General features: G+C 49.2%; 1 protein-coding gene across 5 annotated transcripts in view; it reads left to right on the top strand.

Annotated features, from left to right (window-relative positions):
- Window positions 1-12,855, top strand: part of IQSEC3 (IQ motif and Sec7 domain ArfGEF 3) — a 122,706-nt gene that overhangs the window by 65,584 nt on the left and 44,267 nt on the right. For all 5 annotated transcript variants that reach the window (XR_005069210.1, XR_005069209.1, XR_005069211.1 and 2 more), the window contains exon 4: window positions 9,812-10,956. Coding sequence is in view for 2 of the 5 variants with exons in the window: in XM_037064746.1 (XP_036920641.1) it covers window positions 9,812-10,956 (1,145 nt within the window). In the remaining 3 variants the exon portion in view is untranslated. The remainder of the gene's footprint in view (window positions 1-9,811; window positions 10,957-12,855) is intronic.

Consider the following 12,855-nt stretch of genomic DNA (forward strand, 5'->3'; position numbering starts at 1 on the left):
TCTTTTGTTCACCTCCCCCCCAGCATCTAGCAGAGTGTCTTGGACATAGGAAGAGCTCACTGAATGAGTATTTTTGAATAACTGCAATGTGCAAAGTCACAAGGGAGTAGGGTATGAAAAGAAAAGAAGCATGGTCCTTACCTGTACCTCAAAGAGATTACAGTTCAATTAAAGGAGTATCTAGTTAGTAACAGCCAAGATGACACAGACTTTGGCTTGGTCAGGAAAACGACTTTAGTTCTGATGACTAGGTGGGATATGGAGAGCTGTCAAGCTGCCGATTAGTACCATGGACCTTTTTTTTATAGTGGACATGTTTCTAATATATGGGTTTGCATGTAAGGCCAGTAGGAGTGGGACAGGAGAAGTGAGGGTTAGTAGAGGTGATGGGGTCCTCACACTAGATGGACCTGGTCCTGGAAAGGAGCTCACTCCCTGGCTCAAGTATTTCTCTGGGCCAAGCCTACACTAGGGGTAGGGAGAAGGGGCAAATGGGATTGAGGGGCTAGATAGAACACAGTGATTGAAAATGTGGCACACATTTACTAGAGACTGAGCTCTGCTCTTCTCTCTTCTGCAAATTGACTGTGTGACATTGGGCAAGTTGCTTAACTTCTCTGGGCCTCATGGCCTCATACTTTTTTGGGCCTTTGTACCTGCCATTCCTGTTGACTCCACTGCTGATATTCCTATTCCCTCCACACTCCTGCACTTGGCCTCCATCACTCTTTCTCTTGCTTTGGGACTCACTTTCAGTACTACTTCCTCTCCTAGGCAGCCTTTCCTGACCTCCCAACACTGCTCTGGATGTCCCTTCTCAATGTTTAATTTGTCCAGACCTTCCCTGTCACAGCTGTTTAGCCCTATATCATTATTTTCTATTTACTTGACTCCCTCTTGGAGGCAGGGCCCTTGACTTATATTCCCAGTGCTGGACACAGTGCCTGGCATGAAGAAGATGCTGGAAAGAGGAAAAGGAAAAAATAATAACTCAGTGACCTGGAGAAGGATAGGGATGAGCATGAAGACTTCAGCTAGGACTTGACTGGACTCTAGCTTTCTTTGAGATGTAGGATTTAGTATTCTAATCCTGCAATCTCTTCCAGTCACACAAATCCTATAGTCCTTGGGCTGGATGGAATCTTGGACCATCATTATTTCCCCAGTCCACCAGCCTGCCAGTCCACTCCATCAGCCAGTCATTCTCTGTGGTTCCTCTCTCTCTCCTACAGCTGCTCCATCCCCGTACCCCACTGATGCTACCTCTTAACTATTTCCAAATCCTGCTCTCTCCTGCCCCATGCCCCCACTCTAGGCTAGCCCACCATCATCTCTGGTCTGTACCCCTGGGAAAATCCCCGCAGATCCCCCTGCTTCAGGCTGTGCCTCTTCCAACCTAATCGCCACACAGCAGCTGGGTCCCGCTTGTAAAGGGCACATCTGATTAAAACACTCCTCTGCCATGAAAGCCTTCCATGACTCCTTAGATGTGTACGACAAACACTTCTCCAGGCTCTTCTATCGCCTACGTCCCGGCCCACTTGGGGTTCCTGCCTTTCCTATTTATCTTTCCCCAAATCTCCATGCCATCCTCTGCCTCTGGGCCTTCACATATTTTATTTTCTCTACTGGGAATACTCCCCACCTGTCCCCCAGTCACCTTTGAATGGGTGATCTCTCCTCATACTTCAGGCGTCAGACCAGCTGTCCTTGAGTCTGGCTGTGTGCTTTGACTGAGTGCCCCACTGCTGGCTGTGCTGTCCAGTTGCTGTCCCACTCTAGGGGCAAGGATTACGTCTTTCTCAGGGCTGTCACAAAGTTGAGCAGATTGTACACGGAACACCTCCAGGGGTGCTACTTGCTTCATAGTCTGTGTGAGGAGCCAACACTCTGTGCACTAGGTGCTGCCCTGCCCTTGGCAACCATTGTTTTCCTGTACCCAGCATAGTCCCTGGTACCTAGGAAATGCTCTCGACTGGAGAAATACATGAAAGAAAGAAAGAAAGAAAGAATGAATGAATGAATGAATGAATGAATGAAGCCCACCCCAGGATTCCCTGCTTCCCTGCCCCAGGTCTCCTCCCCCATAGCTGAAGAGTGAGCAGGTTCTCCTGCACAGCTTCTCTCATCCTCTGCTTCCTCGCTCACTTTGCCTCACTGTTATCCTTAGGGCTGCAACTTTGGGGGTTATACAGATCCATCTGGGGAGCCCTTTAGGAAAGTGTCTGTGACAGGATATGGAGGGCATAGGAGTGATCTCCAAATGCATTCAGGCTCTGTGGAAAGATGCATCCTGACCCCTGCCAGTGTGGAGGAACAGCCCACTGGAGCCCATCTCAGATGCCCTTATTACATCCACAGCTCTCTGTGCCATCCAACAGGGGGCCATGGAGCCATCGTCAGTAGTGTCCAGGCCTGCTCCCCAAGTTGCGGTCCTGGGCAGAAGCCCCTTCTCTAGTAGATCCCCTATACCCAAGCCTCAAGGGCTAGCCTCACCATGGGGCACCTCTCAAGAGCAGAAGTGGTGGCTATGTTTCCAATTCTCTGGGCCTCAGTTTCCACATTTGTGAAACAAGGGATTGTATTGGATGTGTCTGGGGACCGTCTTGCTCCGAAGCTGAGAGCTCTCCTGTGGGCCTGGGGACCAAGGGATGCCCTCTGCTCAGTGGAACGGTTTTGCACAGCTGCTCTGTCTGGGGCCTGTGAGAGATCTGGGGACACAACAATGCAAAAGGCACAATCCCAGTGCTCAGGGATCCCACATTCCCACCACGGGTGCTGACATGGAACCAGTGATAGCTGGCATGAAGGGAACTATGTGTTGGGCACAGCACTGGGTGTTTTCCACACATTATCTCCTTGGATCTGCACCATCTCCCAGTGAGCTAGGTACTATTACTCTCCCCACTTAAGAATGAGAAGACTAAGGCTTAGTGATATAAAGTAACTTTTCAGAGGATACATCCCAGGTATGGGGCATCCGAGCCCCATGCAGCCGAGGCTTGGACAGTCTAGCATTTTAACAGAGCACCCGCCACTATCTTCTTTGTTACAGCAAAGGGTAGTTCCATGTAAGTGGCACCCAGGGCACTAGGAGAGCACCAGAGAGGACAACAGCCCAACCTGGGGTTCAAAGCAGGCTTCCCAGTGCAGCTCACTTGCGGGAAGTCTGTGACCCGGGAGTAGCTGAGCTGTAGCATGCCCCTGCCAACCCGGCTTCCCAACGTTCCTCAGCACTGTGGCTGCCCAGCCAGCAGCTCTTCCTTCTCTACACTGACTTGGTGGCCACCTCTTGGTAACAACATGAAAAAAGAGGGAGCATAGTCTAATTAACACTTAGAGGCTCATTAGAGAGACAGAGCCCTTGAGCTCCCCTCTACTGCTTCTTCTGACAGAAGCTAAGATATTGCTCTCTTGGGAGGACAGGAGGGCAAAATTACCCATGATTCATGGAGTTTAGAGAGAAGAGAGCAGAGCTGCTCCTTAGCCAGTGGGGCCAGAGGCCCCTTGCTCCCTGGGACTGTCCTCCCCTCCCACATCGATCTCTCACTCTCTGTCCTGGCCCTGGTTAAGAACAGGGTTAGGGTGGATGGAGTTGACCTGGGGCACTGTCAAGTCCCTAAGCACTATGTGAAGTGGGGCAGAGAGGCTGGGGGAGGGCACAGGGAGGGGTAGGGATGGAGTACAGCATTTGACACCAAGCCCAGATCTGGAAGAGAGCCTGGATTTTTCTTTCCCCTGAGACACAGGTGAGAATTCAGTTTAGTTCATATCTGCAAATATTTACTAAGCCTCCACCATGGCTCTGGTTCAGCTCTGAGCACCAGAGATGAAGAGGCAGATAATACTGTCCTGCCTGTAGGTACAGTCTGTAAATGCAAAGAGAGAGAGCACTGAGGGCAGGAAGGAAGCAGTGAGGGCCACTGCAGGCTGGGGATGCAGCAGGCACAAGGCTGGAATAAATGAGAGATGGTTGTGTTGAATGCACTGGAGCAAATGGAGAAGACCCAACAACTGAATTCAAATACCACAGTGAGCAGTTGTTCTGTGCCAGGCTCTATCGTGGTGCTATACATGGATCAGAGGATGACTAAGGCATATCCAGAGGATGGCAGAGGCCTTGAATAATGTATGCTCTGTTGGACTCTGGGGGGAGATAAGGGGTTAGGTAAATATCAGAGATTAGTGGGGGAAACAATATTCTCCACGGGGGCCTAAGGCAGGGAGACCCCATCTCTTGGGGGAAGAAGCCTTCTCTCTGAGAAGACTTCATAGATGAGGCACATTTCACACAGGTCTTGGAGGAAGGAGACACGTTTTATCTGGAGGGAAGGGGACTGGAGTGGGATTTGAGGGTGGTGAGAACATTGCAGGCTGAGCAAATGCTCAGAGCAAGAGAGCCAAGCAGAGTTGAACTGCTGTGTTCATGGACTTTGTGTAGTAGAGGCTGGGAAGCAGGCCAGACCAGACTGCTCAGCTTCAAAATGTTGGGAGGAAGGACATAAACTTCTTTTGGGCCCTGGTCTCAACCAATGGAAAGCCTGTGTTTACAGCTGCGTTTTGAGAGCATTAGTCAGGGTAATAGTGGGTAAGGTAGATAGTGGGGGTGAGAGGGAGGCAGGGAGGCAATAAGGAGGTTGCCAGTATGGTCCAGGTGGGGAGTCAAAGAGGGTCCTCCACCTGTGGCAAGTGTGGTGGAAAGGTCAGGATGACTGCAAAAGATATTGAAGGGGGCATGGCTATAGGACTTAGAGACTGACATATGTGGGGGGTGGGGCAAAGGAGGACCAAGGACAAATGAAAAGTTTCCAGACCTGATGGCAATACAGCCAAGGTGTTTTTAGGCAAATAAGGAAATCACTGAAAGCTGGTTTGGGTGAGGCAGGGAAGGATAATGGCTTTGCATAGGTGGATTAGGGGATTCACGGGCTGTTGGAAATGCAGGGCCAAGGCTAAGAATGGAGATTTGGGAGTCATTCATAATCATCATTGTCATCAAATAGCTACCACTTATTGATCACCTACTATGTACCATGTGCTTTGTGAAATAACTTAAGCCTCACAACAAGCAACAGAGTCAACATGATTATTAGCCTTATTTAACAGGTAAGAAAACTGAGAGACAGAGAAGTTAAGAAACTTATCCTGGACTTCTGCCATGATGGAGGCAAAGGTGAAAACACTGTGCCTCCTCTCACAACCAAGTTTAAAGTCAACAAAGTTTCAGTAACAAAAATGCAGCCAAAACACAGAAAATTGAACTATATGGAAGTCTGACAACAACAAACCATTCACCCGGACTGGTAAGAGGGGCAGAGCCAGCAGCGGAGCAGGGTCAGGCAGGAAAGATCTCCCAACCCAGGTGCGCAGGCAGCTGTAAGCGGATCCCAGGTGTGGGGTAGCAACAGGAGGACCCAGTGAGGGGGCAAGGGGGCAGGCTGACCGCAGTCACACATTTGCATGCAGATAAACCAGTGAAGGAGCGAGCAGTGAGACAGACCGTGCAGGCCCCCACAGCAGGAAGCAGCAGAGGAGTCTGCCATTGCCCCTCTCTGACCCCGCCCCCACATACAGCATCACTGCCCAGTGACTGAGTTGTCCTGACCTAGTGAACACCTAGGGCTCCGCTCCTCATACATAACAGGCACGAACAGACCAAAATATGGCTCAAGAAGAACTCAAAGTCCCAGAGCCAATAACTCTAAGTGACCAAGAGATTGCCAGCCTATCAGAAGCACAGTTCAAGACACTGTTTATCAGGATGCTCACAGAACTGGTTGATTATAGTCACAAATTAGGGGAACAAATGAAGGCTAAACTAATTGAGATGAAGGGAAATGCACAGGAAACCAATAGTGATGGAAAGAAAACTGGGACTCAAATCAAGGGAGTGGACCAGAAGGAAGAAAAAAATGAACAAACAGAAAAATATGAAGAAACAGGAATTCAAAAAATGAGAAGAGGCTTAGGAACCTCCAAGACATCTTTAAACATTCTGACATCCGAATTATAGGGGTACCAGAAGGGGAAGAGGAACAGCCACAAGTGGAAAACTTATCTGAACAAATAATAAAGGAGAACTTCCCCAGTCTGGCAAAGGAAATAGACTTCCAGGAAATCCAGGAAGCTCAGAGAGTCCCAAAGAAGTTCGACCCAAGAAGGAACACAGAAAGGCACATCATAATTACATTAGCCAAGATTAAAATGAAGGAGAGAATCCTAGAAGCATCAAGGGATAAGGGAACAGTCACCTACAAAGGAGTACCCATCAGACTGTCAGCAGATTTCTCAAAAGGGACCTTATAGGCAAGAAGGGGCTGGAAAGAAGTATTCCAAGTCATGAAATCCAAAGACCTATAGCCAAGATTGCTTTATCCAGCAAAGCTTTCATTTAGAATGGAAGGACAGATAAAGTGCTTCTCAGATAAGGTCAAGTTCAAGGAGTTCATCATCACCAAGCCCTTATTATATGAAATGCTAAAGGGACTTATCTAAGAAAAAGAAGATGAAAAATATGAACAGTGAAAGGACAGCAAACTCACAGTTATTAACAACCACACCTAAAACAAAAGCAAACCAAGAGGACAGCTAGATCAGGAGTGGAACCATAGAAATGAAGAACACATGGAGGGTTAGCAACAGGGGAGTGGGAGGAGGAGAAGGGGGGAGAAGGTACAGAAAATAGCATAGACAGTAGGTAGAAAATAGGGGGGAGGGCAAGAATAGTAGGAGAAATATAGAATCTAAAGAATTTGAGACATGTGGTTATAAACTAAGGGGGTGGAGAATGGTGGGGGCGGGAGTGTGCGGGTGGAGGGGAATGCAGGGGGGAATAGAACAACTGTAATGGTATAATCAATAAAATATATTTAAAAAAAAATCAGGTTTTCTGGGTGGCTGAAGCATGGACAGTGGCTGGTAGAAGTTTCCTAGGGTTATCTCAGCCAGCCTCTGACTCCAAGCAGGATGATGGACTATGAAAGGGGGATTGGCCTCTTCATTGGTCTGGAAACATGTCAGGCAATGGGATTTCACACTTTACCTTTTCCAATAGACCCTCATTACCTAAAAAGAATGCTCTGAGGTACAGGGTTTCCCTAAAAGTATGAATAGACCAGGTAGGAAAGAGGTGTGAATTCCTGTTTGGTGTCAGTTTCTCTTGGTGCTTGGGGAAGGGTAGGAGGGAGACAAATTGAGGAGAAGGGGGCCAGTAAGTGGTCAGTCCCCCTCACTCTATACTTCCCCTTGGAGGACTTTCCTGCCTAAGCCAAGGCCAATCTGCATTCTAGGCCTCAGGAAGCCTGCCAGAGTTGTCCAGGGAGAACAGTTGAGCTACAATGCTCTCTCCCTTCTGTCATGATTTCTGCAAAAGCAGGAACAAAATGCCTGGAAAGCAGGTGTGTCTCTGGAGATCCTGAGTACATGAGGTCATACTTAGATAAAGACCCAGTAGGCAATTGTCCAATTGGTATGGTGGCAGAATTCTGAGAGGGCTCCTGAGACTCCTGCCTCCTAGTGTACACATCATGCATAACAGCCCTCCCAAGTGTGGGCAGGACTAGAGAATAAGGGGAGAGATCACTGTCATGATTAGGTTACCAATCCATTGATGTTGACTACACCTAATCAGGTGAATCCCTTAAAACAAGGTGAAGCATCAGAGAGACTCTCTCGTGTTGGCTTCGGAGGGGCAGACCACCCTGTTGTGAAGAGGGCCATGTGGCTGTGAACAGCAGGCAGCCTCTAGTAACTGAGGCCTCAGTCTTATGATCTTGAGGAACTGCCAAAACCAGTGAGCTTGGAAGAGGACTCTGAGCTTTACATGAGACTGACAGCTGGGTTGCACCCTGGTGAGATTCCCAAGGAGAGAAGCCCGTTGGATTGTGCCCAGGCTAATGACATACAAAACTGTGAGAAGATAAATGGGGGTTGTTGTAAGCTGCTAAGTTTATGGTAACTTGCTATGTAGCAACAGATAACATACACTTATGTAACTGTTTTTAAGAGCACCTTGAATGCCCCGACAATATGAACATCAATAAGGACAGGGAGCGCTTCCTGCCTTCTGCTTAAGGCCTTTTACCTTGTGAAATGCAAATACTTCTTTCTGGGAGGAGCCATATAGGAAGCCTTTTTGGCCATCCAAACCTTAATATCATGTTTTCGGAATATCTTCAGAGAGGAGATTGGGAGTAGGGGGAGAGCCAGCACAACGCCACTAGGATCGAGGATGAGTAAAATCACTGAATGGTTAGACTAGGAGGGCATCCTAAGGACAGAATTGAGGGCATTTGTTTTTCCTGGGATTGTCCATGAGGATTGGGTTTATATCTGTGATGTCTCCTGGGGTAGGAGGGTACTTCTGCACAGTGAGGGGATTGCTGGGGGTGTCAGGAGGCAGTCATTCCAGCTGTAATCTCTGCTGCATTGAGTCAAGCAGAAAGTGGGTAGAATGGTTCTTTCTATTGAGGAATGAAATATTGCCTTTCTATCTATACCCCTCCCCACCCATGGCCCTAGGGGAACACGGGAGGGATGCTGCTGCTCTTGCCTTGGGTTGTGTATCTCAGCCCACCTACCCTGATATTTCATTCAGGAATGAACTGTGGAAGTGGGGTGTATGGGTGTGAATAGGACATAATTCAGGGCCCAGGAACACTGTCTCACTTCCCAAACTTCCCCAAGGACTGGTTGGAGCCCACAAGGCTACCATTTGTTTACCCTCTAAACATAGCCCTTGTCCTTATTTAAAGTAAAGGCGTGGTTAAATGTTATTGATCACTGACATCTCGGGAGGAACATCTTTCTAGACCTGTCCTGAGCGATTCTGATAAGAGAGAAGTAAGAGCATAACCTAAAGGGTAGAAAAGACCATAGACAGGAGACAGAGCTGAGAAGAGGTAAGTAAAGAAAGACCTTGAAGACAAATGGGCCCCTTGTCAAATGTTTTCTTGGGTTCAGATCTACCTGGAGGAGGCGGCATGCCCCCACTGGCCAGCTCCACCAAGCTCACATTTTTTAGAACAGAGGTGACTTCAATTGTAAACCATGATAGCCTGGGGGGACTTCCACTCTGGAAACAGCCACCCATCAGCCTTTTGGTTAAATTCACATTCATTGAGCACCTACCATGTGCCAGCCCTTGGCTGGGCACTGGGAACACAGAGATGAACCCCAGTCCCAACCCATATGAAGCCCTAGGGAACGCCCCAATGCAGTGACATGAATGCTGAGAGGGAATGCAGGTGACCAGGACTAGCTTGCAATTTTTAGCATTTCTGTTTTATTTTTAAATTATTTAAAAATGTGCACAATAGTAGAAAGCATAGTGTAATAAACTGCCTTACAACCATCACCCAGCTCCAACAATTCTTATTAATATTGTTTCATCTAACACTTCCACTTTTTTGATGGAGCATTTTAATACAAACTCAAGATAGTATGCATTTCACCCATACATACCTCCTTACGCATCTCTGATAGGAACATTTTAAATCACCACCAAACCAGCAACATCTTACTGCAATCTGCAACCCCTCTCTCTCCTACCCTGCAGCCTCAAAAAGCACTGGAATCTATCCCTACAACCTACACTTCTAGGGCTCTTGACAAAGACCTGGTATTTCCTGCCATGACATGCTAGTTTTCAGACTTGAGTCCCTCCGTACCCCCCAATTGTGCATTCTTGGGTCCCTGCAAAGTTGAGCCAGTGACACCCTGCCTTAAAGTACAGTTACCAGCACCATCTTTCAGAAGAGCGGTAACGCCCATTCCTTAACTGCGCTCTTTCTCCTCTCTGTCCTTGTTGCAGATTGAAATGCTAGAACACAAGTACGGGGGCCACCTGGTATCCCGGCGCGCTGCTTGCACCATCCAAACCGCCTTCCGCCAATACCAGCTCAGCAAGAACTTCGAGAAGATCCGGAACTCGCTCCTGGAGAGCCGCTTGCCGCGTCGTATCTCCCTGCGCAAGGTTCGTGCGCCTACCGCCGAGAGCCTGGCGGCTGAGAAGGCCCTCATGGAGGGCTATGGCCTCCTGGGGCTGCCGCTGGTGCGCTCGCCCTCCCTGCCGCCCACCTTCGTGGGCACGCTCACTGAGTTGGAGGACTCCTTCACCGAGCAGGTGCAGTCCCTGGCCAAGTCCATCGATGACGCCCTCAGCACCTGGAGCCTCAAAACCATGTGCTCCCTGCAGGAGAGCGGCTCTTACCAGATACACCAGGCCTTGCACACAAGCACTGGGCCGCCTGGCCTTGAGGCGGAAGTGCAAGAGCCCGATAGTGCCGGCCTAGGGCTCAGGGAAGAGGCTGCAGAGGCTGCCGGCCTGGGCCTGTCCCAGGGCCACAGCAGCACCCTGATGATGGCTTTCCGGGATGTCACCGTGCAGATTGCCAACCAGAACATCTCTGTCTCCTCCTCTACTGCTCTGTCAGTGGCCAACTGTCTGGGTGCCCAGACTCCGCAGGCCCCAATAGAGAGCCTGGCAGGCCAAGCTGAGCTGGACCAGGCCGGAGGACAGGAGGTTCCAGTGGCCCCAGCCTCAGGCCAGGAAGATGTACAAGCTGAGATCACGTACACAGAGGAGGGAGCCGATGGGGTCCTGCGCACCATCCCACCTAGGGCCAAGGATGTGGTGTTGGAGGAGACCCGGGCAACGCAGGCAGAGGAGGAAGAAAACGAGGAGGAGACAGGAAAGGAGGGAAAAGGGGCCGAGGCTGAGGCTGAGACCGAGGCCGGCAACAACTTGGAGAAACTGAGCAACAGCAGCACATCCACCAAGTCCGCCAAGTCGGGTTCAGAAGTCTCCGCCTCGGCCTCCAAGGAGGCCCTGCAGGCTATGATCCTGAGCCTGCCGCGCTACCACTGCGAGAATCCCGCCAGCTGCAAGTCGCCCACGCTCTCCACAGACACCCTGCGCAAACGCCTCTACCGCATTGGCCTCAACCTCTTCAACATGTGAGTGAGCTCTGGCTCCAGAGTGACAATGAGTCCTGGGGAGGTCCTGGACATAGGAAACAAGGGGTGGGACCTGCACTGACAGATTAGCAGGGTGCCAAGTGATTTAGCCCATCACCCCAGTGCCCTCCTGGGTGGTGTATGAGCCACGCCTTCTCCTTGAGATACTTGTGTACAAATATAGATTTTCTTCTAAATCCTCACCCAAGGATGTATTCATTAATCTTAGAAAGGGAGGGAGGGGAGAAAGAGGGAGAAATATAGATGTGAGAGAGGAACATTGATTGGTTGCCTCCCCTAAGTGCCCAGACCAGGGATATAATCTGCAATCTAGGTATGTGCCCTGACCTGGGATCGAACCTGCAACTTTTGGGGGTATGGGACCACACTCCAACCAACTGAACCACCTGACCAGGGCTACAAATACAGATTTTAGTTCTAATTGTTATTAATTTATTAAAAAATAGAAACAAAATAACATTTCAAATCCTTGTTTTCACCACTATTACTGCTTCAGATGAAGCTAGGTCTTGAAAAGTGAGAGAATATAAATGAAAATACAGTATTAGGTAAATAATAGCACAGGTAACATGAGGATTGAGCAGAAATGGTTCTGATAGGATATGAAGTTAGGGACACACAGCAATCCCGTGGGGCTGATGAAGAGCAGAAACAGACAGTGGGCAAAGCAAAACATGAGGTAAGGTGAATGAAGGACTGGATGGGGAAAAGAGAAGAGGCCCGCTTTAACAAGTGCAGGTAGAAAGCAGAATGGGCGGGACAAAGCGGGAGAAAGAGATAGGAAGAGGGTCTGAAGCAAGCAGAGATGCAGCACGAAGAGAACAGGGGAACAGAAGGAGAGAAATGAATGACTGTTGGAGTCCCCACCTGGACCTTTTCTTGCTACCAGAATGCGTGCGGCTGGTGGCAGGAAGAGGGCTCATGTGTGGAAGCTGCAAGCATATGAGGCTCTGGTCTCCACCCTCCAGTCTCTTCCTGTCTCATAGCCCTCCTCATAGCCCTGAACCAGGAAGCACAATATTCCTCCTGCCCACACACACGTTATTTATTGAGTGCTGGGCATCATGGCCACAAAGATGAGTAAGACACATAGCCTGGTTTCAAGAAGCATATATCATAGGGAGAATTGCATCTATACTCTTCTAACAATATTAGAGAGAGTGTCGTTATGCAATTTTATAGAAAGGAAGTAGGCTCACACTAGGGAGGTGAGCTGTGCCCTGTGAAACAGCTGGTAGGTAGCAGACAGGTGAGCCGGGTCTGTCAGACTCCCGATTCATTGCTCTTTCTTTTGCATCAGGCTGCCCTCTGGTGAGCGCAGCCCCCACCTGACACATCCATGGCGTCATCACTTGGGCACGCACACAGATGCTCACACAGCTATTCGGATCCCTCAAGACAGTTGTTCTCACCCTATCTGTAGTGAAAAACCGGTTTGAGTTTGTACCTGATACATTGTGGGTCAATACTTGTGTAAAATACAATGAAAATGAACTGCTAGAAAAACAATAACATGCTTGATTGTCCTGAAAATGTCAAAGTACTATAAAACAGTGGTCCCCAACATTTTTGGCACCAGCGACCGGTTTCCTAGAGCATGGAAGGGGAGAGAAGGGGCGGAGCCCAGGTGACCTTCACTTGCAGCAGGTTCCTAACAGCCTGGGGCCCTGGGGATGGGGACCCCTGTTATAAAAGGTTCAAAATGCTTACTCTCTGTTCCTTCACATATCTTATCCTGGAGCAGTAAGAAACAGTTTGGGGAGCAGCGTAGATTTGCAGACTGCACCATGGGCACAATTGCCTTAAGACACAGCACCCACACCCATACCCACCTACAGAGACTCAGGCCTGGGGAAGTAAATGCTGCAGAACAGGATT

Source organism: Sturnira hondurensis, unplaced genomic scaffold (assembly GCF_014824575.4).
Source record: "Sturnira hondurensis isolate 20B ecotype Veracruz unplaced genomic scaffold, ASM1482457v3 Scaffold0015509, whole genome shotgun sequence".
Taxonomy (NCBI): domain Eukaryota; kingdom Metazoa; phylum Chordata; class Mammalia; order Chiroptera; family Phyllostomidae; genus Sturnira; species Sturnira hondurensis.